The following is a 26514-nucleotide window of genomic DNA, read 5'->3' as shown; positions in this document are numbered from 1 at the left end:
GGGCCCACACCATGGCTGACGCCGCCCCCCTGCACGGACTGTTCAGATTCATGCTGTGTCTCACACTCCATCCAATGTCCGCCACTGTCCTCTCCAGAATTAGGAGGGAGCCGGGCTCAGAAACTCTGGAATAACTAACTTTCCTAAGGCCACCTGCCGGAAAGGAAAAAAGCTGGAATTCAGGCCTGGGACTTCTTGGTACGATCCCCAGCAAGCTTAGCTCTTCAACAGCAAGTAGCTGAAGTTTCAAGTTCAAATGGGCTGGTCCAAATGAGTGAGACCCGCTGGCCTGCCCCGTGGCGGCCGTCCCGGGCTCTCAGGCTGAGTGAGGCTCTAGGGTGGCAGCTGAGTCTAGGCTGAGGAAAGGCGGCCCGGAGAGACAGTGAAAGCCAGCCAGCCAGGGAACTGGCCCTCTGGGTCTAAACCTCAGAAGTGCAACCCAGACGAGCCCACCCCAAGCATCAGGACCAGCAGAAGGCAGGGGCCTCCTCCCCCGCTTCTGCCGGGAGGCAGGACTCAGGACCCAGGGTGACCGGCCCCTCCCCTCTGCACTCTTCCTGGAGACTTTAGCCAGACTCCCTGCAGCAGGGCTGGTGGTCCCCCCCAGAGTCACGGAGGGAGGAGTGTTCAACACACTGCTCCCAACTCACATCCACCTCCAGAGCCCCTGGCTGAACAAGCCTGGTGGGGAGAGGGGCCCCTCTGCACCCTGATGGTCCTGTAGCAAATCCCAAATACCCCACCCAGTAGAGACAGTCAAGTCACGATGACACCGGGGTCTAGGCAGGCAGGGGCCTGACCTGGCTGGCACCCGGGCTCCCCGACTCCAGCAGGGCAGGCGGCTTGTTGGGAAAAGTAAGAGCCAGCACAAGGCTGGACCAGAGCGGGAGGAGGGTTCACCCGGGGAGAGCTGCCTTCCGACCTTCCTCGGGCAACAGGCCAGCGAGAGGGACACATACTGGGAACGCTCGCTGCTGGCATGGTCTGCGGAGCCGAGTCAGCCTGGCTGGCCGTCCACATGAGGCATCTTTCCAAGAAGGAGGCAGCTGGGGTGTGGAGCCAGCTGAGGGCCGGCGCGGAGGCGGTGCAGGGGCTGGGGGTGGATGAGGGGCGGCGGGATGCTCTCCTCCTGCGTCACCGAATCCCCCCGCCCGGACTGGAGGTCCCCACGGAGACCCCCTCCAGCCTGGCCTCGTGTTATCTTCTCTCTTCCTAACAAGCATCTCACCTCTTTTTGAGGCGTTCATCTCTGGCCCTGTCGCTCCTCTTCAAGCCACAGTTCTAGAAAGAGTGGTTGAAAATATAATTCCTCTTCTATCTCCTGTGTCCTGGACTCTACCCACCCCTCTTCCCCAGGCTCCCTGGGGAGTCCAACGTCCTGCAGACCAGCCCACCTTCCTGAATGCACCTCTTCCACCAAGTGCTGCTCCTGGAACTGGGTCCCCATCACACCCAAGGACTCCTGCTCCCGAGCGCCGGGATCACTGTGCCCTCATTCCTTTTCTCTCTTCCCCAGCCCTCTGCCCTGTGTTGGTCTGGTGCCTCCCCTGGCATCAAACACGACCTCTCAACCTGTATCTTTAGCTCCTGCTTCTCCAAATTCCTGACACTTGTTTTTTTCTGTCAGCTGGGTCCCTCCCTCCATCTGATGCACCTGCCAGCTGCTCACTCAGGAAACCCCAAACCCGTCGTTCCTCCACCTATAGCTTCTCTGGATACAAACGTTGTGGACCAGCCATCCTCCCAGCCTCCTCCTCTCGCACTGGCTCTCCCTCCCCAGGGAACATTCGTGTTCCCTCCTGTACCTCCTCCTGAACTTCCCTCCGTCCCGGCTAGGTATATTATAGTAAAAACATTACTACACAGTCATATAGTAATAGGAATGTTAACAGCAGCAATGACCATCACAGTGGCCAATACTTATGAAGCGCCCACCCTTTGGAAAGCTTTCTGTGTATTAAGTGGACAAAGCTTTGCACCAGTGACACGAGGTGGTGCCTGGACTCTCCCCATCAGGCAGATGAGTGAAGGTAAGGAGTGTGCGGAGCCGCCGCGCTGGAGAGCATGGGCCCCCGCGTCTGCCAGCCTCAGCGCGAAGCCGGACCTGTTTAACGCCCTTGTTTAACAGAGGCAGCTCCCCAAGGGCAGGACTGAGAGCGGCTGACTGAGGCTGGCGTCCCCTCCAGGGCTAATCCAACCCGAGGGCAGGGCCTCAGAGGACCCCAGAGATGAGGAGGCGCAGGCTGGAGCAGTGTCTGGAGAAGGCGGTCTAGCTTTCCCTTTGGTAGAGCTGGCACCAAAAAATCACGTCCCCAGGAAGAATGTCCCCGGGACACTCTCCCTAGAGGCCGCCCAGCCCCGTTCATGGCAGCTGTTTCAGGGTCCGTGGAAACCCAGCACCTGTTCTGTTTTGCCCGCCTGGCCCTGGAGGTCCGAGGTGGCACCAAGGATGTGAAGCCCGGAGAAGGTGACCTGGGGGCCACAGCAGACCAGGTTTGGAGGGATGGTTGAGCATTCTCTCCCAAATTTACAGATTACATTTTAGCATTTTTTTGAGTTTTATCTTCTTTTAATGTGTTCCTTTAAGGGGTGATCTAACACTTGCAAGTTCCGGTGGATCCTCGGGCAAGAATCGGCAATTTTAGTGGGTGACGGGCTATCTCTTGCCCCAGATGGTTAATGCTTTTCATTCATGGATGCTCCCACCCTCCCAGCACAAGGGGAAGCCTACCGGGAGCTGGGCACACGCAACAATGTTGAACGTGTCAGCAAAGCCGAAGCCCTGAACTCACACCAAAGCTCTCAGCCATGGAGCCCCCTCCCCGGGAGCAGAGCGCCAGTCTCTCCCTGAGTGTTTGCCGGCGGCCACGCTGTGCCCAGGCCGCTAAGCAGGAGCCGGGTCTGCAGGCCCCTGGGGGCAGGACAGCGGGGGAGGCCCCAGTTCCCCATGTGGGTCACACCCGCAGTCCCCAGGCTCTGCTCACACAGCTGGCTCCCTCTCTAGGGGGACACCCGAGTAGCATGACACGATTACAGAAATTTCCAAATGTACCCAAGAGCTGAGGGACTGGCAACTTACTTCCCAGAGACCCACAGCCCAGCTTCAGCAAGTCCCAACCTTCGGCCAGGCCCGTGTCATTGATGCCCCTGCAGTGTCCCTCTTTTCTGGAGAAGGGGCTGGGCTATTTGGCACGCCCTAGATTAGCCTTCTGGTTCTGTCTGCTGCCTCTCTTCCCCTAACAAGAGCAAAATGAACATGCGAGCAGGCATTTCTTCCATTCGGTTCACTGAGTTAGCCCCAGAGCCCAGAGAGGGGCCCAACACACAGTAGGTGCTCAGCAAACACTTGTTCAATGGCTGAGTGCATGAAATCGAAGTTTTAAAAAAATTTTGTTGGGGTTTTTTTGGGGGAAGGAGGAGATAATTAGGTTTATCTATTTATCTCTTTATTTATCTTAATGGAGTTACTGGGGATTGAACCTGGGACCTTGTGCATGCTAGTCATGCACTCTGCCACTGAGCTGTACCTTCCCTGAGTGCATGAATGAATGAACTTCCAGGAAGGCTCCGTGTAGTCAATCGTGCCTCCCGTGTTCCCCACCTTCTGGGGCTGCTAGACGGAGGGGAGGCAGCGGCTTCTCCCCACGGGCAGACCTGACAGGCTCTGAGCAAGCAGTCCCGTAAGCCCCGGTGCAGGACATTGCTCCTCCACGGCTGCGCCAAGGGGCAAAGAGCATACACACACTAGACCGCACCCGACACAGCGGACCGGCGAACAACACGGGTCTGACCTGCGCGGTTCCACCTACTCGCAGGGGTTTCCAGTTAACACATCTCTGCGCCGTCTGAGGTTGGCTGAGTGCACGCGTGCTGAGTGGACGCGTGCTGAGTGGCAGATCCGGAGGGCAGACTGCAGGACCTGAGCACTGTGGGTTTTGGGATCCCCAGCAGGTCCTGGAACCAACCCCCACGGACACCGAGGGAAGACTGAATTTTTGACTGGGGCAGGGGGCTGGTGCCCCTCGCCCCTGAGTCGTTCAAGGGTCGGCTGTTTATTTATAGCCAGTTTGTCCTACAGGAGGGCACGCTCAGGAGGTCTGATACTCACATGCAGCCACGGAACCTCGTCAGGTCGTTGTTCGGCTTCTCACACTCGATCACGCTGGTGAACGTCAGAGGGTTGAACTCGGAGACCTGAAATTACAGCACGGACGCGTCAGAGAGACCTGGGTGCAGCCGTCCGTCCTGGCTTCCGTCTCACACCCACGGCGGGGACACGGCATGAAGGACTCTGCCTCGTAACCTGTGCAGAGTCCAGCACACACACAGACATGTCTACACAGACACACAGATGTGCACACACACAGACACACAAATATACACATGCACACACAGACACACAAGCCAATACACACCCAAATCACACATACATATACACACAAAAACACACATGCAGACAGACGTATACACGTGCACATACACACATGCATACACATATACACGTGTGCACACACGTACACAACACAATACACACCCAATTCACACACACGTCTACACACACATATGCACATGCACACACATAGACACCTACACATATACACACATACATACACGTATATGCAGATATATACACACATACGCAGATATGTACACACACACAGACACCTACACACATACACATATACACACACATACACATACACACAACACAAAACACACCCAACTCACATATACATATATACAAAGATACACACATACATGCATACACACAGATATATGCAGATATACACACAAACACATAAACATGGATACATACACAGGCACACGCGCATGCCCGCACACTGCACTTGGCCCGTGTGTCCTCGTTCTCACAGCGAGTGACCGCACGTCACTGAAGGATGAGCAGTAGTTAGTAAGACGGGACCAGGGCACCAGGGAGTGCAAAGGGCTGCATCTCTAATGCCAAGTAAGAGCCTGTGAGGTACAAGCAAGTGGAGAGATGGGTGAGGAGGCCGACCAGCGCCTTCCAGCTTCTATACACACTGAGAGAAGCAGACTCCATGTGGCAAAGAGGAACTTACAACAAAAGCACCGTTTCCTCAATGTGTAAGATTCTTCACAGACACTTGGTGAAAAACATTAAAATAACCAACATCTAAGCCAACAACTTCTTTCTTATTCTGCCAGATGAAGAAACAACAGCCCACCACCAAGACAGGCTTTCTCCGAGAATTTCGCATTGACAGCTGACGGGCTGCCCCGCTCCCATGAACTGACGCGGAGTGGGGAGCAGCGAGGGGAGGCGGCGGAGGAACAGATCACTGAGTGCAGTTTCTGGAATTTTAAAAATCAGCTCGCTGTCATCGGGCTGGCCCTTCTCCTTCCTCCACCAAGAGTCACAACGTGGTAAGAAACTGAACTGTCTCTGCTCACACAAGTGTATCATCACCAAGAAAAGTGCAGATGGTTAAAAATCAGAGGAATGGGCGGGGGGAGGGTATACAGTTCAGTGGCAGAGTGCATGCTTAGCAGGCACGAGGTCCTGGGTTCAATCCCCAGCACCTCCATTAAAATAAATAATTACCTCCCTTCCAAAAAACAACAAAAACAAAACTAAACAGAAAAAAAAAGAAAAATCAGAGGAATGGTATAAACATCGCTGACACCATCCCAGGTAACTAGTACTCCAGCACAGCACCGCCCGCCCTGGCACTGAACACAGCCATGAAGGTTAAGTGCTCAAAAGTCACTCCCAACTGTCTTCCAGCATAGCATCTCCGTTAAAAGAACTCACTGCATAATAGTAGCTCAATTCAACAGCTGAAACTAAAATGCCACTTTAGAAGGCTCTTCTCTTTTTTTCTGAGATGATTAAGACTTTATTCAACTTAGTGAAGTGTAAAAATTGACTACATTTTAAAAAAATTTCATTGAGCAATAGTCGGTTTACAATGTTGTGCCAATTTCTGGTGCCCAGCACAATGCTTCAGTCACACATGAATATACATTTTTTCATTGTCATATTCTTTTTCACCGAGAGCTGCCGCAAGCTCTTGTATATATTTCCCTGTGCTATACAGTATAAACTTGGTTATCTATTTTATATATCCCTGTCAGTATCTAAAAGGCTCTTCTTGAAGTTTAATCAGCCATCAGCGCCCCCTCTCCCTGGACTGAAATGACCTCTGGCTCTGTTTAGAGTAAGGCTATGTTTCGAGGAGCCCTGTGTTTATCTAAAGCCCTGTGGATTATCTTGAAGCCGGCTGGTTGCCTTTTCCAGAGCAGACATCCGCAGATGCGGCGGCCAGCATGACCATGAAGGGAGTGAGTTCCACAGCACACCAGGGTTATTCTTGGCACTCAGGGAGAGCAGACTTAAAATACTCGGCCTCTGTTTATTATGCTTTCTCTCTAAGAAAAATGTCGTGCGCGGCTCCCAAATGGTGGAACATTCTGTCTCCGGGGCTCGAGAGCTGCCTTTGTGATGGTCTACCAATAACCACACACCTGGGGGATGCGCGTGCCAGGGGCACGGATGCCCGGCCTCACCTGCTTTGCCTGGAACTGGGCAGGGCTTTTAGAACTGGAGAGATCTTGGGGACTGTTTGGGGTTGAACTGTGCCCTCTCACTCCTACCCCCAGAATTCACAGGTGGATTTCCTAACCCCTGGTATCTCAGAACGGGGACTGTATTTGGACACAGAGTCTTTAAAAAGATAATTAAGTCACAGTGGCATCCTTAGGGTGAATCCCAATACAGTCTGCCTGGTGTGCTTATAAGAAGAGGAACTTTGGACGACCACGTGGATGCCTCGATCTCAGACTCTGCGGCCTCCAGCTCTGTGAGAAAACAAATTTGTCCTTTGTGACATGGCAGCCCTAACAACCTGAGACAGAGACCGTCTGCGAGTCCCCCATTTAAAAAGGGCTTCACATCCGAGCACACCTTTTGGATGAGAAGATTCTACTTACACTGACTGCCAACTTAACTGGCGATCCCATAACACCCTCATTTAAGAAATATATTTACTGATCCCTCCATCCAGTCATCTACCTGTCTGCTTCATTCCAACTTGGCTTCAAGGTTTTGCCCAAGTCACATCAGCCAAACTTTGGCTGACCCGGCCTCAGTGTGTGGACGGAGGGTCCAGTCTACCCTTCCATCCCAAGCACGCTAACGCCATTTTTTAAAAATGCAGATACAGAGTTGGGGAGGATGAAAAAGTTCTGAAGATGGATGGTGGTGCACGTTGTACAAGAAGGTACCTAATGTCACAGAACTGTACGTTTAAAAATGGTTAAAATGGCCATGATTAAAAAGTCAACACAGGGAAAAGGGAACCTCCCTACACTGTTGGTGGGAATATAGTTTGGTGCAGCCACTGTGAAAAACAGTACGGAAGTGTCTCAGAAAACTAAAAATAGGAACTACCATATGACCCAGCAATTCCACTCCTGGGTAGATATCTGAAAAAAACAAACACATCATCTTAAAAAGACATAGGCACCCCAGTGTTCACAACAGCACTATTTACAGTAGCCAAAACATGGAAACGACAAGTCTGGAGATGATCATATTAGTGAATCAAGTCTAACAGAGAAAGACAAATATCACGCAGTATCACTTATATGTAGAATCTAAAAATAAAATGACACAAATGAACTATTTACAAAACGGAAACAGACTCACAGACATAGAAAACAAACTTATGGTTACCAGGGGGGATCTGGGTGGGAAAGGATAAATTGGGAGTTTGCAATTTGCAGATATTAACTGCTACATATAAAATAGATAAGCAATAAGTTTATACTGTAAAGCACAGGATGCTATATTCAGTATCTTGTAGTCACCTGTAGTGAAAAAGAATATGAAAAGGAATGTATGTAGGTACACGTATGACTGAAGCACTGTGCTATACACCAGAGATTGACACAACATTGTAAACTGACTACACTTCAATAAAAAACAAAAATACTATATAACAAAATTAAAAAATAAAAGTGGTTAAAGTGGTAAATTTTAATGTTACATATATTTTACCACCAAAAAGTTTTTAAAAAGCAAATACAAACATTGAGACCTGATGGTGAAGAAACAGCTTACTTGATTATATTCCACTTGATTAGAACGTAGCTCAGAAATCCAGGAATTTCAGCACAAATACAGAGAAGTGGAGAGTTGTGTAGCTCAGTGGTAGAGCGTGTGCTCAGCATGCACGAGGTCCTGGGTCCAATTCCCAGTACCTCCGTTAAAAAAAAAAACAAACTACATTAGATTTAAGCCATCCGAGGGCCCCTCTGTAACTGCACCACAGACGTCATCGTCATCAGTTACCACTGAAATGCTCTGCTCTCTCACTAGATGCCAAGAATTTGCTCAGTGCTGTTCACCACCACTCACAGCACCACCATGAGGTCGGTGGTTTAATTTAATTTGGGGTGGTTAAAGACCATGCCCAAGGTCATGCCCAAGGTCAGCAGACTTCAGAGGGACTGAGGGAAGGTCCTTGACCTCAGACATCCAGCTCAGCCACGGACCTCATCGAGCCTATCTCGCATCAGCAAGAAAAGATGACGCCGTGTATAATAAGCCAGAAAGTGTACAGCTGACGCTACAGAAATTTCCAAATACACTCACACACGTCTGAAAGTTTCAATGACTTCAAAAGCATGTGTCAAGTAAGTGTGCCCTGGTCTGTGTGCCGACACGCCCTTCCCATCTTCAGCAGTGCCTGTGGGTGCAGGGCTAGCGCAGAACTGGAGTGAAAAGTCGGGAGCCCTGGGATTCACCCCGAGTTCTTGGTGAGTGAAGAGCGGGCGCTTGGATCTGGCTCTCCGAGGTGTCTGGAGCCCTGTGGATGCACAGGTCCAGGAACGCAGAGGTGGTGCTCACCCACCCCGCACTGGGACAGCCGTGGCATCGGAAGGCGCTGCAGACACAGATGACCTGCGCGTCACAGGCTGTCACAGGCTCGGACTCCAGCCAAGCTGCCTGCTGTCTGCAGCCTGGTCACAGCACATCCAGTGTCCTGGGCCAAGTGCAGTCAATGACGTCACTCACTGCAGAGCCCGCACGTCCAAACTTAGCGGCAATAAAATGCAAACGGTCTCTGCTACTAGACTCCAAACATTTCTCAAGCTTCTTTGGACACAGTGACTTGACCTTATTAGGTGGAAAGGAAGAGGCAGGAAGGTGACAAAAGGGTGAGCCCCGGGCCCTGCCCTTGAACTTGCATTTCTCTGGAAACTGCAGCAGCTGAGAACTTTACGAGCTGTTACCCGAGGGTGGTCCCTCCCCTCTTCCCTCCACGGATGCCCGCACCCACCTCCTCCTGATGCCCGGCACCTCCTCGGGGAGAACAGGGATCTGTGCAGGTGCTGTGACCCCTGCTCAGCCACACGGGGAGGCCCGGTGTCTAATTCACCAGTGGCCGGACTGGCCGCTGAATGTATGCTTGATTCATCGGGAAGATTCTGTTACCAACCTTGTATTTCACATTAGCGTTAAATGAATTACTAATCAGTATCCCGTAAAAGCAAAAGAGGACTTCCTCCATCCTAAAACGGAAGCAGTGATGTCTGAAGAATGATATTCATAGTCCAGTAAAGCACACATTTTTGGAAATTGAAGTACAGTTGGTTACGATGGCTTTTTTGGGGGGTGGAAGAAGAGGAGGTTAATTAGTCTTTGTTTATTTTTTAATGGAGGCACCAGGGATTGAACCCAGGACCTCGTGGGTGCTAAGCACATGCTCTACCACTGAGCTATACCCTCCCCCCAGGACACATGTATTTAATAAACTAGTTTATATTGCTTTGCCAATGGGCTAAGCACATGCTACCAGCAGGGACCCCACCACCTAGCTGCCCACGTGGAGGTTTCGGAGAGAGGCCGTGTGTCTTGATCTCTGGGTGACATGGGTCCAGGGGAGGGTGGTGAGACGACATGCAGAGCCCGGTACCACCACCATCACCTCCTGCACTGGCGGCGGGACATGGACAGGCAGGTGCTCCTGTTCTCTGCCTCTGGGACCCTGTCCTGAAAATGCTCTCTGTGTCGCCTGCCAGGATGCTCCTCTCCCAAGGGACTCAGAGTTCCCCTCCACCTCCAGTCTCAACATCACTATCCCACAGTGGCCTTAGAAGACTGATCGCCTACAGCAGCTGCCACTCTACAGGATGAAACCCGCACCTCCAAGCAGCAGCCAGGCTCTGCCTGCCCCACCCCACCCCCGCTGACCCCTTCAGCTGCCACCACCCCCAGCACCTGTTCCTGCCCTGGAGAAGCCAACACTTTTCCGCATGGCTTCCTTTGCGCTCCCACCTGACTCCCCCTGGCTCACTGTGCCCTCCATTTAGGATGTGACAGCCCCCTGCCCTCGGTTGGGCAGGCAGGTGTGGCTGCGTCAAGCCTGCACGGCCCCAGCACACACCGCTCCTTCACCTCAGGGTCCCTGAGGACAGGAGCTCTGCTTTCTTGAGACCAGCGCAAGGCCTGGTGCACAAGGCCCGGGGCTGACGGGTGCTTATCCTGCAAGGATCTCACGCACCACAAGCTTCCAAACAGACCCAGTGCTCTGTGCGGAGCACTCCTGGAGGCCTCGACCCCTTGCTTACCGGGCGCCCGTCACCTGGCACTAAGGCACACGGGGCTGCCAGGGGGGCTCCAGAAAACACGGCCCCTCTTCTACAAGCCTGAGTGCGTGTCACTCGGTGGCAACATGAAACAGTTTCTTCACAGCCTCTAATCTAGCTGCTTACTTATTGACAAAGGGCGAACAGTAACTGTATTAATTTAGGCAAAGCAATGAACCCAAATTACTGGAATAACTAACCCCAATTCTCACTTTCCATTTTCAATCCAATTTTTATTAACTACATGCCTGTCAGTGTCAGGGGCATTCAAAAGAGGGCGATGTGGAGTGAGCGAATGCAAGAAGAATTTACTTGTTTGCTGCTAAGACTGCACTGTCAAATCAGTATTTTCAGTTGATTAACCTGAAATGGGGAAGAAATTGTCTCATCTACCATGATGTCCCCTGGCGCGTAGAAGGTGCTCAATCAGTTTTTAGTAAATAAATAAAAACCCAAATGATGCCTGCCAACTGAAATAAAATCACACAACGTGAGAGTTGTGGGTCACGTTTTATTGGGGGCAAGATGAGGACTACAGCCCGGGGAGACAGCATCCCAGAAAGCACTGAGGAGCTGCTCCACAGAGGCAGGGGACACTCAGGATTACATGTGATTTCAGCGAAGGGGGTACGTGCAGTCAAGCACACACGTAGGCAGAGGCTGCTGCGAGTCACGAGGAGGAGCAGATGTCACCGTTAATTATTTTAGCGCTTTTCTAGATATGAGGAAATGCAAGAATCTGAGCTAACAAAATCTTCCCCTGAAAATATCTACCCATCTGAAGGCCTGTTCTGCCAGTTTTTCCCAGAGCACAGAGCGCCTCGTTCCTGATCTCCGCCCTGGACTCCTTTCAGGGAGTGTTGCCGGTCAGCGGCTGCAGTGGTTTGGATTTAACCCAAGCAGAGGTAGATGGCAAGTGCCAACGTGATCCCGTTCTTGGAGAGGCAGATGGCAATGCCAATTTTTAGCTGCCAAACAGAACGTATGGGGCACTAGTGTCAGGAGATATGAAAGGCACAAAGAGCCTTAAACCAAAGAATCTTCTCCCTGATCAGTTTCACAGAGTGGAGTAGCCCTGGGAGTTTATGCCCTGACACAAACAAAAACAGCATAGAGACAATCATGAAAACGAATGCATGTATGTATATGCATGACTGGGGCACTATGCTGTACGCCAGAAACTGACACACTGTAACTGACCATAGTTCAATTTTAAAAAGTCCTTAAAAAAAAAAAAAAGAATAGAGACAATCACAAAACACATTTACGGAACTGATCCACGATTGCGCTGGTGTGTCATTTAACGTGCTCTAGACACAGAAGTGCCCCAGTGGGCTGGACAGCAGCCCGTGAGGGAGCGCTAGGCCGTGGGCAGCACAGCACAGGACGGTTCTGCAGAGGGCCACACCCACTGCCTGTGATGCCCTCAGCATCTCCAGGGAAACCGCGCTGACAGGGGCCAGGACAGGGGCATCAGGGCCACTGCCAGCCTCCCAGGAGGCTTCCAAGCTCAGAGCCTTTGACAGCTGACGGGCAGAGAGCCGATCAACGGTGTCAGGGCTGCCACCTCCCTTTTCTGACTGCAAATCTTCCTGCCACAAGGACGAGCTCTGGAGATCAGGTGCCCAGCGCTTGGTTTGAAGGCAGAAAGCCAGCCTTTCCTTTGTTGAATCAGACTTGAAAATGCAGGACCGGCCCTCCCGCCCTCCCCTGCCTTCTCACCCTTTGTTCCCCTGCCTCCTTGCTGGTTCACAGTTGGAAAAGCCTCAAAGCGTTCGTTTAGATGGTGGCAAAACACAAAGGCTCAGGGTGCTGGGTCTGAGCCTGAGTTCTCCAAATCAAAAGCCTTTCTTTCCCTCTCGGCTACAGATGCTCCCTGCTGCCTCCGAGGGCTGTGATTGCCAGCAGAGCTGCACTTTTCCTCATAGCAAACGTGTGCAAAGGATCTCAGGGCTGGCCCTGCATTCAGACAGCTACGCATAAACTCCGACTGAGCTGTTTTTGTAGAAAACCAACTTCAAAACCTAAATGTGGGCTGTTCTTTAAAATACCCCTCTAAAAAGAACCTGTACTTAATCCAACACGGTGCCAGCACATAAAACACGTCTAGATCAGTGCTAAGCTTATCGGTGCTGTCAGGTGACAGGTGAGCGTGTCTGCTTCCCTCCTGTCCCTCTTTCGTCACCACAGGTGGGAGTGACGTGCGGGCACAGCCGGGGCAGCAGGGTGTGAACCTGTCACCTTTCGGAGATCACTGAGCAGACAGCCGAGCTGGGGAAAAACACTCTCCTCTCACAAGGCGGCATGCACCGCAGCTTTGGGTACATGGATAACCAAGTGGACCCTGAGGGCAGCCCCCAGTGGTAACCGCTTAGGAAAGTCACACGGCTGGTGTCAGAAGAAAACCAGGATGGAGGATATAAAAAGAAGAAATGAAAGTTGCAGATGGACCTAAGATGGTTCATCAGCTGTCCCTGAGATGGGGACATTATCCCTGATTATCCTGCACTACTGCGGCAGTTTCTCTTGCACTAACGTGGGAAGTGACCAAAATGGTGGCAGGAATGCGAAATTTGAAAGCACAACTAAACTAGTTTAATCACTGGGATTCAAGAAAAAAAAAATGTCTAGCATGAAAAATAGGCAATTTAGACGAATGTCTGGCTAGGGGCAAACAGAAACACTGGACAACACATTAAAAACACCTGCCCAGGGAGGAGGTCGGTGGATAGTTCAGGTGGTTGGAGCGCGTGCTTAGCATGCGTGCTTAGCATGCATGAGGTCCTGGGTTCAATCCCCAGTGTCTCCATTTAAATAAACAAATAAGTAAGCAAGCCTGATTACCTCCCCTGAAGAACAACAGAAACACCTATAGCCTGAGGTATCAGAGATGTAACAAGAAGGTGAAGAGGAATCAAGACAAGAGCTAGAAAAGATAGAAATTCAGAGAGCTGAGACTGGCCTTTGGGGCCTCTTTTCCCTTCGTGGAGGCTCCGGTCTCTGAAAGAGGCCGTGGAGAAATAAACAGAGCTCATGAGACCAGTGTCGGAGTGCAGAACCTGAGCCAGGTCACCAAACGTGCTGCCAAGGTTGGAAATGGGGTCTCACTGAGCTAAATCAAGGTGTCCAGAGGGCTGTGTTCCTTCTGGAAGCTCCAGGAGAAAATCCACTGCTTGGCCTCTTCCAGCTTCTCAAGATCACTCATGTTCCTTGACCCACGGCTTCCTTCCATTTCCAAGGTCAGCACCTGGGGATGGGGTCTCTCTCTCCCTGCATCTGACATTCACTCTCCTGCCTCCACTTTCACTTTATCTAAGGTTCCCTGGGACGACAAGGAGCCTGCCTCAGTAGATCAGGACAATTAGGGACAGTGTCCCCACCTCAGGGACAGCTGATTAACCACCTTAATTCTATCTGCAACTTTAATTTCCCCTTGTCACGCCACACAAGACATGGCATCTCTTGGGGGGCTGTTACACTGCTACCACCAACAGAGGGGCCTGGCAAACAGCCGTGCTTTTTCACGGGGCCATGAACAACTGAACCCCCGAGACAGCGTGACCTAGAAGGAAGAGTGAACCTCTGTGCACACTGGTCCCAGCTTAGAGCCAACTGGGTGGCCCAGGAAATATCAACCCACAGCATTGGAATGAAAGTAATTCCAGATTGCTGCAACTCCCAGATAATGAACAAAACAAACAGAAGTCCTCAATGAAAAAATATAATCCTAGTCCTCATATGATTTATAAAAGCCAAATTTCCACGTACAATGTCGGACCCATACTCCAAGGCAACCAAGTAAAAGACGGTGTGATGAAAAATACTGCAAACCATGTCAGTAAACAAAGAATGCTCAAGCCATTAAGTCATCAGCCACTGTCGCCACCCCGCAGGGAAGACAGGCCTGCAGCCCGGCCTCTGCAGCCACTCACAGTGGTGCCCTCTGAGGGGACTCAGAATAAGAAAGGACAGGACACTGGCCCTAGATAGCCAGGTGCTTGTCAAAGGAATGAATTCAGTGAGCCCAAATGCTTGCTCCCTTCCGTACACAGAAGAGCGCTAAATTCTTTAAATAGAGATGCCTGGTTTTCTTTAGTTAACAAGTAATCTTTTAATGTTCCGACTACCTGGTCTTTGTTGTAAAGCTCCTATACATCCTAGCCCCTCCTCTACCTCTTCGGAGCAGAGCCATCTGAGAGGCTGTCATCCCAGGCTCGAAGGGGTTCGAGTCCTCAGAAATGTCCGCCAAATAAAACGTAACTCTCAGCTTTTAGGCTGTGCATTTATTTCAGTCGACAACAGTATAAGGCATCTCACGCAACGAGAACCAACAAAAACAAGAGTAGGAACCGGCCCACAGGGACTTTAGAGGACCACGCTTGCGCGATCCTGAGGCTTAAGACAGGACTGACCAGATGGACGTTTTAGAAGAACTAGAAACTATAAAACATGACCTAACAGATGTAAACAAATGAAAGCCAACTAGACCTGGAAAAAAATCAAATAACCTCTAATGAAAAAGAATATGAAAATAATTGGGGCACTGTGCTGTACACCAGAAATTGACACATTGTAACTGACTATACGTCAATTAAAAAAATAAAAATTTTTTTTAATTTAAAATAAATCAAGTACAAGCTTTATGAATGGTTCAGTGGAAGATCTGGTAAATCTGAAGAGAAAATTAGTAAAAGAGGAAGAAAAGTTAGGAAAAATGTTTAGAATAAAACATGGGGGAAAAACAAAACAAGTTTCTTCTGTATAGAACAGAGAACTAAGTTCATATCTCATAATAACCTTTAATGAAAATGAATATGAAAACGAATATATGTACGTATATGCATGACTGGGACACTGTTCTGTGCACCAAAAATTGACACTGCAACTGGCTGTACTTCAATAAAAAAAAATTTTTTTTTAAATGGGGAGACTTGAGGATAAAAGCTAACAGAAGGGAGGGTAAGAGACATAGAGAGAAGGAGTGGCCCACATACTTGTAATCTGAGCTCCAGAAGGAAAGGAGAGAAAGACTTATGCAGGACCAGTGTTTGAAAAAAGTAACAGCTAAGAATTTAGCAAATCTGATAAAAAGTAGCAAACCACAGATCCAGAACCCTTAAGTAGGGAAAGGGAGACTGTACCCAGGCACGTGACACTGAAGCGCTGAAGACCAAAGCAGATAAATCTTAAAAGGAAATTGAGAGGATGTGTCACTAGCAGACCGGAACCAAAGAAAAGCTAAACAGCATTCTTCAAAGAAAAGGAAAAACCGGCCCCGATAAAAGGGTAAGACGCAGGAAAGAAAGAAGAGCAAGAGAAATCATAATTGTGAGGGCGAATGTAGAGACATGGTGACTGTGTGAAACAGTAATACTGATGCCTCAGGGGATCGACAAACAGCCATAATTACAACACGTGGCTACAAGGGCAGGTAAGAGGGAATAAAAAGATGTTAAAAGAAAAAAGAAAGATCCCTGTATTACCCAAGAAGAGGGTAAGAATCGATTCCTATTTATTAAATACTGGTAAGTCAAAGATACATGCTCTAAGAAAAGAAAAAGGCAAATGAACATAAATACAAAACAGAAACAGACTCACAGACATAGAATACAAACTTGCTGTTGCTGGGGGGGAGGGGGGTGGGAAGGGACAGACTGGGAGTTCGAAATTTGTAGATACTGACACGCATATGCAGAATAGATAAACAAGATTATACTGTATAGCACAGGGAAAGAAACACAAGATCTTGTGGTAGCTCACGGTGAAAAAGACTGTGACAATGAATATATGTATGTTCATGTATAACTGAAAAATTGTGCTCCACACTGGAAATTGACAGAATATTGTAAAATTACTATAACTCAATAAAATAAAATAAAATAAAAAGATACATGCTCTAATCGCTAATATAACCCCTAAAATAAGAGTAAAGGAATGTATAACTTCCAATCCAACTGAAGAAAATAAAACTTTCAAGTAATCTAAAAGAAGGTGAAAAAGGAGGAAAAAACAGAAAATGGACCAGGGAGAACAAATAAAAGATGGAATATTCACACCCAAGTACAGCATTAGAAGTAAATCACGTACAGTCTTTTAGTGAAAATACAGACTGTCAGAGTGGACTTTAAAAATACTCAACAGCATGGTGTTTTGTAAGAAATGACACAGATACCAGAAAACAACGTGAAGGGTGAAAAATACACCCGACAAAGAACAACAGAAGGCAAGCTAGTGTCTCTGTATGAATCCTGGACAAAGTGATTGTGAATCAAAAAGCATATCTATATATAAAAAGGGTTAATGTGAAATGACAAAAAGTTCAATTCATAGGAAAACAAAAAGAATTCTAAATTTACATACTCCTAGTAACATTACTTCAAATCATAGATAACAAATTAACAGAAACAAGAGACACAAAAACAAATCCACAGTCTTCACTGGGGCTTCTTAACACTCCCTTCTCAGTATTTGATAGAAGAGTCGAAAAACCAGGAAGGTCTAGAAAATCTGAACAGCACTATTAACAACCATATATACATAACCACACATATATATATATGTATATATACACACACATACATATGCAAACATACATATATATAAAACACTGCATTCAACAACTGTAGAATATAGTTTTATCAAGTGCACACACAAAATTTACAAATGTTGATCACATACCAAGCCATAAAGCAAGTAACAAATCTCAAAAAAAAAAAAAAAAAGAATACAGGATTCAATTAAACCAGAATAAATAATTAAAAGAAAAAAAATTTTTTTTACAAAGACTTGCTTTGAAATTATGGAAAACAATTCTAAATAACCAGTTGGTCAAAGAAAAAAGTCACAAGAGAAATTAGAACATACATTTACTTAAGTGATACTAAATATATTATGTATCAAAACTTGTGGGGTATTGCTTGCTTTCAGGGAAGCTAAGAACCTATTTGCATACATTAAAAGTATTAAAAAGCTGAAATTAACAAGATAGGAGACCATCTTAAAAGTCAGAAAACAGTAAATGAAATCTAATGAAAGTTGAAGGAAGGCTGTATTAAACATCATAGCAGAGAAAAGTACAAATATCGTAACTAACCCAACCTCAGAAAGACTGAGCTTGAAAAGAATGTGTACAAATTATGAATAATAGGAATAAAAAAGAAGTCATCACTACAGATTCTATCAGCATCAAGAAGTTTAAAGGTGCTGTATGAATAATTGTATGCCAGTAAGTTTGAAAATTGAAATGAAAAGAACAGATGACCAGAATACAAAATACTAAAATTTGTAGTAGAGAAATACACATTCTAGTTATTTAAACATTAAATAAATTTAAAGATATTTAAATCTTCCACCAAGAAAATTTCAGATTCAGATGGTTTCACCAGTGAATTTAGCAAAATCTGAGGAAGAAATAGCACTCACAAAAACTCTTCTAGTGATGAGGACAAACACTTCCCAACTTATTTCTGAAGCCAGTATCAGCTTGACATCGAAACCTAACAAACCCATTATGTAAACAGAAAATCACAAGCCTATCTTATTTATGCAAATAGTCTTAATAAAACATTAGCAAACTAAAGCCCAACAGTGTATATCAGAAGATGACACGTTAGGAAAGCGGTTATAGTCCAAACACTCAAGGTTGGTACGTTATCAGAAAAATCCGTGTAATCAGCCACGTTGGCACAAAAGGAGAAAAATTATACAATCATCTCAATCGAAGCAGAAAATGTGTTTCATACAATTCAGCTTCCATTCATGATAATGCCTCTTAACAGAGTAAGAATGAAACGGATCATCCTTAGTCTGTGAAAGGCCTTCAGAGGTGTCATAATGAAAGAGTATGTGTAATAGTGAAATGTTCAAATTTTTCTCTTTAAGATTCATTATCAGAGAATGTCTGATATTACCACTTCTATTCAAGACTGTTGGAGGTCGTTGCCTTTGCAAATGGGGGAAAAAAAGAACTAAAGGTATAATAATTGGAAAGGTAGAAATAATGCTATCGTCTTTAGCAAATGAAATGGTTACATGTATAGAAAATCTAAAATAATCTTCAGAAAACTTGTTAGAATTAATATGTGGATTTAGCAAAGCTTCTGGGTACAAGGTCGTCCATTATATTTCTACAGATTGCATACACATACATATATTTATGCATAATGCATTTACTCTTGTAAATACACACACATACTGCATTTATATACACATTATAACAATCTAACAAAACCATTTTGCTAGGATTAAATCTAACAAGAAGGTACAAAGACTTTATGTTGAAAACTATGAAGTATCATTGAGAGAGATTAAAGAAGACAATTGAGTGGAGAAATATATATTTGTGAATCACAGAACTCAAAATTGCAACAATACCAGTTTTCATCTCTCCAAATTCATCTGCATAGTCAGTGTAATCACAGTCAAACTTCCAGCATCTTTGGCGACAGGTTCATTCTAAAAGAAGGGAGATGCAAACAGCCAAGAACAGTCACGACACCCTTGAAAAAGAGAGCAAAGTGGGAGGACGATTTCCACCACATGGCAAGACTTGTCAGTCAGCTCAAATAATTAACGCAGTGCAGAGCTGGCGTGAGGACAGACAAACGGACGGAAGCGCACAGAGGCCTCCGAACAGAGCTGTGCGTGACGGCCACCCGAGCTACGATGCGGGGTGCAGCTCTGGGAAGAGGGTGTCTTTCCAGTACGTGATTTGGGGATAACTGAATGACCACATGGGAAAAGGAAGTCATCTACAAAACTCAGTTCCAGGCAGACTGTGCCCTAAATGAGAAAGGGAAAACAAGAAAGTTTCTATAAAGTTACAGGAAAACACCTTCATGACACCAGGATAAGGAAGGGTTTATTAAATAGGCACTTAGAGGGATTCGTCACAAAGGAGAAGACTCATAAATTGTCTTCTAGAAATAGTAATAACTCTCCTTAATCAAGACACCATAAGGGGGAGGGTGCAGCTCGGTGGTAGAGTGAATGCCTAGCATGCACAAGGTCCTGGGTTCAATCCCCAATACCTCTATTACATAAATAAATAAACCTAATTACCCACCCCCACCAAAAAGAAAAAAAAAAAAAAGACACCATAAAAAAGGTGAAGCAGCAAACCACAGAATGGGAGGAAATCCCTGCCCAGGGCTTTTATAAGGAAATATGTAAAGAATTCTTAAGCAAATGGCTTGAATAGGAATGTTACAAAAGACAGTGTCTAGAAGAAAAAAAAAAAAAGAAAAGGTATTCAGCCTCCTTGGTATGTACAGCACAGGGAACTACACTCAATGCCTTGTAATAATAGCCCACAATGAAAAAGAATATGAAAAGGAATATTTAAACATACATATGTGTGTATGTATGTAATGTGTAAATGAATCACTATGCTGTACACCAGAAATTAACACATTGTACATCAACTACACTTCAATTAAAAAAAAATCACTGGTAATTAGAAAAGTGCAAATTAAACCACAATGAGATACCTTCCACATCCCGTCAGACTGACTGCACAGAAGAGCACCGCGTGTCGGTGAGGAGCTGTACAAAGTGAGCTCACACACGGTTAGTGAGCCCGGGCCCTCGGATGACCGCTGGGCATCATCTGTCAAGTTCATATGGTGTGGAAGCAGGATGACCCTCTCTTTACCACTCCCCGTGACCTTTACGGGGAATCTGTGCTTCCCATCCCTCCAACTGGTAGCTCCGCTGGATCAGAAGTCCTGGCTCCTGGGGAAGATGAGGTTGATGGAGACGATTTTCCACCAGAAAACTTGCCCGTTAACTTAAAGCTGAGGCCGCCACCTGTCAGAGGCTCCTCACGTCAGAATACCAACTGTGAAAGAGGACCCTAATCATCCTGAGTGGAGAGGGGGCAGGGAGGGGCACCTCTGAAATTTAGAGACTTTGCTATGGCATCGCTGGTGTCTCCACAACTGGTGACCATGACCAGGTAGTGCAGCCACTGTGGCCACCAAGGGCACAGTGACCAGGAGCTCGCTGGGGACAGAGGTCTGGGTCACCCCACCGAGCAGAAAACCCAGACCAACACATGAGCTAGTTGAGGTGAGGGGAATCCGGAACGGGTGGCAGAGGAGAGTGAGGATGAGCGTTAATTACGGCCTCAGGACCAACAGTTATCTTCTGGTTTTACTCTGTCAAAAGAAATCTTAACGGCCCCCACTTTGAAGAACCGGTGACAAGGCAGCAAGCACTGGGTGTGGAGAACGAGCAGGCTAGGAGGTGCACAGAGAGGACATGCACGTCCCGGTCATTGCCCACCTTCCACAGCCAGCACCCGCACCCCTTTACCTGAGGGCTTTGGGGACTGACAGAGCCCCCGCCGTTGCCAGGCAGAAGGTGACCTCAAGCAGGGAACGGCACGTGTCCGTGTAGGAACATCCCAGGTCCCGTGCCCCTCGGCCAGGTGATCTGAGGTGGCTGTCCACACTGCCTCCCAGAGTTTAATCAACCGCTGCCACTCAGCTCCAGGTGCCCACAGGGGTGACCTGCTTGACAACGCGCCCTTTGTGGGCTGCCTTCCCTCCCCAGTCTCACTTCCCCGCTCCCCTATCTGTGTTGCCTGGAATCGTCTCCCCCAAAACTGCTAGCCCTCAAAGCTTTCCCTCAGTGCCTGTTTCAGGACCACACGATGGCAGAGGTTCAAGAAAGAAAATGATTTCATTACACAGAAGAATGAAGACCACAGGAAATGTAACTGCATGGATGGGTACATAAGATTTCTTATTATGTAAATCTCTTTAATATACATGTATAAACAAAAAATAGCAGCATATTGTGGTGTTTAACATATTTAGTAAAAGTAAAATGTATGTGACAATAGTACAAAGGCTGCAAGAAGGAAAATGGAAGTACACCATTGCAAAGTTCTTTTATCACATGTGAAGTGGAGTAATTTAACTTGGGACAAACTGGGATGAGTTAAAGATGTATTTTATAAACCCTGAAGTAGTTACTAAAATACCAAAATAGTTACAGCTAAAGAACAGATAAAAAAAAACAAGAGAAAAGAAGGTGAGAAAATAAACATTAAACCTAACCACATCTGTAATCATCTTAAATGCAGAAGCTTTAAGCATTCCATTTAAAAGATAGATGGTGGGGGCAGGGTGTAGCTCAGTGGTGGAGTGTGTGCTTAACATGAACAAGGTCCTGGGTTCAATCCCCAGTTTCTCCATTAAAAAATGATAATAAAATACAAAAATAAATAAATAAACCTAATTACTGCCCCCACACACAAAAAAAAAAGGAAAATTTAAATTTTTTAAAAGGTTAAAAAAAATAAAAAATAGACATTATCAGAAAGGATTAAAAAAAGGCTAGATCTAATTCTATGCTGCTTACAAAAATACACTTTAAAAATAAAGACATAACATAGGTTAGATATAAAAAGTTAGCATGTTAATACCAGTCAAAAGAAAGCTCCAATGGCCATACTACAACTGGAGAAAGCAAATTTCAGAGCAAAGAATATTGCCAGGGATGTAGAAAGTTATTTCATAATGATAAAGGGGTCAAAAAGCCCCCCCAAAAGAAAGCTTCAAAATACATGAAACAAAGCTGATAGATCTGAAAAGAGAAATTGACAAATACACAACTATACTCAAGAGGTTTCAACAGCCCTTTCTGACAGTTCATAGAACAAGCAGCATAGAATTAGCAAGGACACGGAAGGCTCGACCACCACCATCAACCAGAATGAGCTGCTTGGCACTTACGGAACATTCCACCCAACCACAGCAGAACTCACACTGTTCTCAAAAGAGCACCTGGAGCGTTTACCAAGACAGACCACATTCCAGGGAATAAGACCAGTATCAGTAAATATAACATAGTTCAACTCATACAAAATATGTTCTCTATCCACTATGGAATTAAATTAGAAATCAGTAACAAAGATCTGTGGAAAATGCCCAAATATTTGGAAGTAAAATAAACACCTTTCTAAATGATGTGTAGGTCAAAAAGAAATAATAAAGGAAATCAGAAAGTGTTTTGAACTGAATGAAAATGAGAGCATAAATATGTGGAATTCCACTAAAGCAGAACATTGGGGGAAATTTATAGCACACAATTCATGTGTTAGACTTGAAGAATGGTCTCAACTCAGTGGCCTCAGAGTTAACCTTACAAAACAAAGTAAGCGAAAGAAAGTGATAATGATCAAACTGGAAATTAGTGACAAAGAAAAAAAAAATTGAGAAAATCATTGAAACCCAAAGCTTGCTCTCTGAGAACATCAGTGAAACTGATAAGCCTCAAGCCAGACTGACAAAGAAAGAAAAAAAAAAAAAGAGAGAGAGAGAGAGAGAGGAAGGTACAAATTACCAGTATTAGGATGGAGCAAATAGGAACCAAGGCACTTAATATTAGTCATTAGTCATTAGGATGATGGAAATCACAACCACAATGGGCCACCACTCCACACCTACTAGGAGGGCTATTTTTTTTTTTTAAAGGAAAATAACAAGTGCTGGCAAAGACCGAGAGAAATGAGAACCCCTATACATTGCTGGTGAAAATGTAAACTGTGCAGTCACTGTGGAAAAGGGTTTGACAGTTCCTAAAAATGCTAAACACAGAATTACCATATGACCCAGCAATGCCACTTCCAAGTATAAAGCTAAAAGAATTGAACACACAGATTCAGGAGATACTGGTACACCAGTGTTCACTGCAACATCATTCGCAATAGGCTAAAGGCGGAAACGACCCAAGTGTTCATCAGCAAATGAACAGATAAACAAACTGTGCTATATACATACAATGGAATATTACTCAGCTGTAAAAAAGGAATAAAGTTCTGACACATGAGACAACATGGATGAAATGTGACACCTAATGGTAAGTGAAATAAGTGATAACAAAAGGACAAATATATAGTTATTCTATTCTACAAATATATATATTCTATTTATACAAAATATATACAATAGGCAAATTCATAGAAACAGAAGGCAGATAAAAGGTTGCCAGGGATTGGGGGAATAGGGAGATATAGCTTAATGGTGACAGGGCTCCATTTGAGGTGATGAAAAGGTTTGGAACTAAACAGTGGTGACAGTTGTACAACACTGTGAAAGAAACTAACGCCATTAAATTGTACATTTAAAAACTGCAAAGCTAATTTTGTGTTACACATATTTTAGCACAATTAAACTAAAATACTGGCTGACTGCTCACCACACCAAATGCTGAGGATGTGTAAGACTTGGAACTCTCATACAAGCTGGTGGGAATGCAAAATGGTGCAGCCTCTTTGGAGGCTCAGAAGTTAAACACACACCTCCCATAAAAGCCAGCTCTTCCACTCCTGGGGATTTTATTTATCTAAGAAAAATGAAAGTCTCCTTCCTTACAGAGACCTATACCTGAAATTTCACAGCATCTGGTTTTGTAACAGCCAAAAACTATAAACAACCCAAATGTCTATCAACAGTTGAACATACCGAGATATGTAACTGAGAAACGTCTATATAAAGGAATACCACTGGCAATGAAAAGAAACAAATTATTAACCCGCAACAACTTGGATGAATCTCAAAATATCTGTACTGAGAGAAAAAAGCCAGACCAAAAAAGTACATACCATATGATTTCATTTGTAAATCTCTAGAAAACCCAAAGTAATGGATAATGACAGAAAGATGATCAGTGGTTGTCCAGGGCCTCGGAGGGATGGGAGAGAGGGATCACAAACTTCCAGAGGGGACGGATATGTTCACTACCGTGACTGTGGTGATGGCTTCCCTGGTGTACACCTAGGTCAAAACTTAGCAAACTGTCCACTTTAATTATGGGCAGTTTATTGTATGTCAGTTGTACCTCAATGAAGCAGCTTTTTTTTTTTAATTGAAGTATAGTTGGTTTATGGTGTTGTGTTAATTTCTGGTGTACAGCATAGTGATTCAGTTATACGTATATATATATATATATATATATATATATATATATATATATATATATATATTCTTTTTCACTATAGGCTACATAAGATATTGAATATAGTTCCCTGTGCTGTACAATAGGACCTGGTTGTTTATCTCTTTTATATATAGTAGTTTGTATCTGCAAAGGGCAGCTTAAGTTTGCAACTGATAATTAAATAGCCAAAATTTTTTTTTTCTCCAGTGACACCACTTTTTATGTTTTGAATGAGTCAGAGAGCAGGTTAAAAACAACCACTTAATCAACTGCCTCTCTTTTAGGAACTACACTGCCATCTGACTTTTCCGAGTCTGTTTTCACTTTAGGAAGAGAGAAACTTATTTCTGAAAGGGAACAACTGATCTCCACCTACACTGACTTCATTCTCCAGCACAATTAACCCGCCCAGAGCAAGAGCTCCAGTTTTACGAGCCTAAGTTGCTTGCATATGGAATTCTTGAAATAAATTATCTTCACTGGGACTCGGCGTCCTCTTAATTCTCCATCATTAACTGAACATAAGCTTATTTATCGTCTCTTGAATCTCAACACCTGGTGAGCACGACCCATCCCAGAGGACAGCAGATGGTCAGGCTCCCGCCTCCAACAACTCCCTCTCCCTGGGTCTCAGGACTCACTTCCTCCCGCTGACTGTGCTCCCTGCATGTCCATTACCAGCCTCAAGTCTCTCCCATCGTCTGAACCTTCTTATCACCTGAGGCTCCGCTCAGCTCCCACTCCCAACCCTTCTGATTCTTGAGAACACCCATCGGGACCCGCCCTGATCCATCACAAACCCACTTAGCAACCAAACAGCCCTGTCTTACCGAGTATAGGCCATGTGCCAGGAACCACACTTTACTTTGCCTCCAGTCCCTACAAAGCATTCTCTCACCTACTTGACACAGATAAAGAACTGGGACCGGGAGGGCATGCAGCTGGCCCCAGCAGAGTTAAGCAGGAAGCCTAGCCCTTTCAAGGCATCCTCCTCTTCCCTGGGCTCCTTCTTGCCCCCAGGGACAGCTGGGGTGGAGGAAGGGGGCTCCGGGTCACAGAGAACAGCTGTGCTGTGTGCCGCTCTCACACACGCCCCCTTTGCTCCTCTGCCCTGGGCCACGCTGTCGGCAGCTGCCCCCTCTGCTCTGCCAAGCAGGTCAACAGCAGTGGCCTCCGCTGCTTGCACTGACGCAGAACGATGCTCCTATTCCCACCCTTAACTGGCTAACGGCCCTTGTTCTCCTCCTCACCATGATGCTTGTCAGGATCTAAAACCCCAGCAACAGAATCCCCTTTGTTATCAAGGATCCGAGGTCAGACAGCAATCCGTCTCTGGCCCCTGGGGGCAGCAGGGCACCTGTGGCTCTGTCCTCCAGGGCTCAGGGAGGGAGACTCCCAGCTTGGCTGGGCATAGTCGTGTCTGGTGCGGTGTACCCAACCCCACCAGGTGCACTCATGTTACAGAAATGACAGGCCAGCCAAGAAACAAGCAGAAATGACAGGCCAGCCAAGAAACAAGCACCACTCGGAGGGCTGGAGTACTCTGATGTATTACGCCGGCGGGCTCAGAGGGGCTTCTGCTCCGAAGCTCTGAGCACCTCCAAGATGTGTGCATGGGGTTTTTATAGGGTTAATTACAAGCTTGGGGCTATTAGCCAATAAGGCTCGAACAGCAAAACAAAGGAATCAGCACACTGGAACTTACCTGTTAGGAACAGATCAGCTACTGACACTTGTTGAGCTTGGATTTACGAGTTAGCTTGTTAGCGCAGGAAACTGACACTAAACTTCAGATTTACGAGTTAGCCCAGCAGAACTTAGATCGGTAAACTGTTACTTATTACACTTGGATTTATGAGTTATCTTGTTAGCCCAGCCCGACTTCTCCTTCACATTCAAACACACTCTTAGGCAGCTAACCAGGTTCACCTA

At 46.2% G+C, this 26514-nt stretch overlaps 1 protein-coding gene across 3 annotated transcripts in view; it reads right to left on the bottom strand.

The window, feature by feature from the left end:
* The window catches only part of ATP10A (ATPase phospholipid transporting 10A (putative)), a 158484-nt gene that overhangs the window by 50445 nt on the left and 81525 nt on the right, over nucleotides 1–26514 (bottom strand). For all 3 annotated transcript variants that reach the window (XM_031440440.2, XM_031440438.2, XM_031440439.2), the window contains exon 3: nucleotides 4109–4194. In XM_031440440.2, the coding sequence (XP_031296300.2) occupies nucleotides 4109–4194 (86 nt within the window). The remainder of the gene's footprint in view (nucleotides 1–4108; nucleotides 4195–26514) is intronic.

This window comes from Camelus dromedarius, chromosome 29 (genome assembly GCF_036321535.1).
Source record: "Camelus dromedarius isolate mCamDro1 chromosome 29, mCamDro1.pat, whole genome shotgun sequence".
Classification (NCBI taxonomy): domain Eukaryota; kingdom Metazoa; phylum Chordata; class Mammalia; order Artiodactyla; family Camelidae; genus Camelus; species Camelus dromedarius.
The sequence above is the reverse complement of the archived record's forward strand: the minus strand, read 5'-3'. Positions and strand labels throughout refer to the sequence as shown.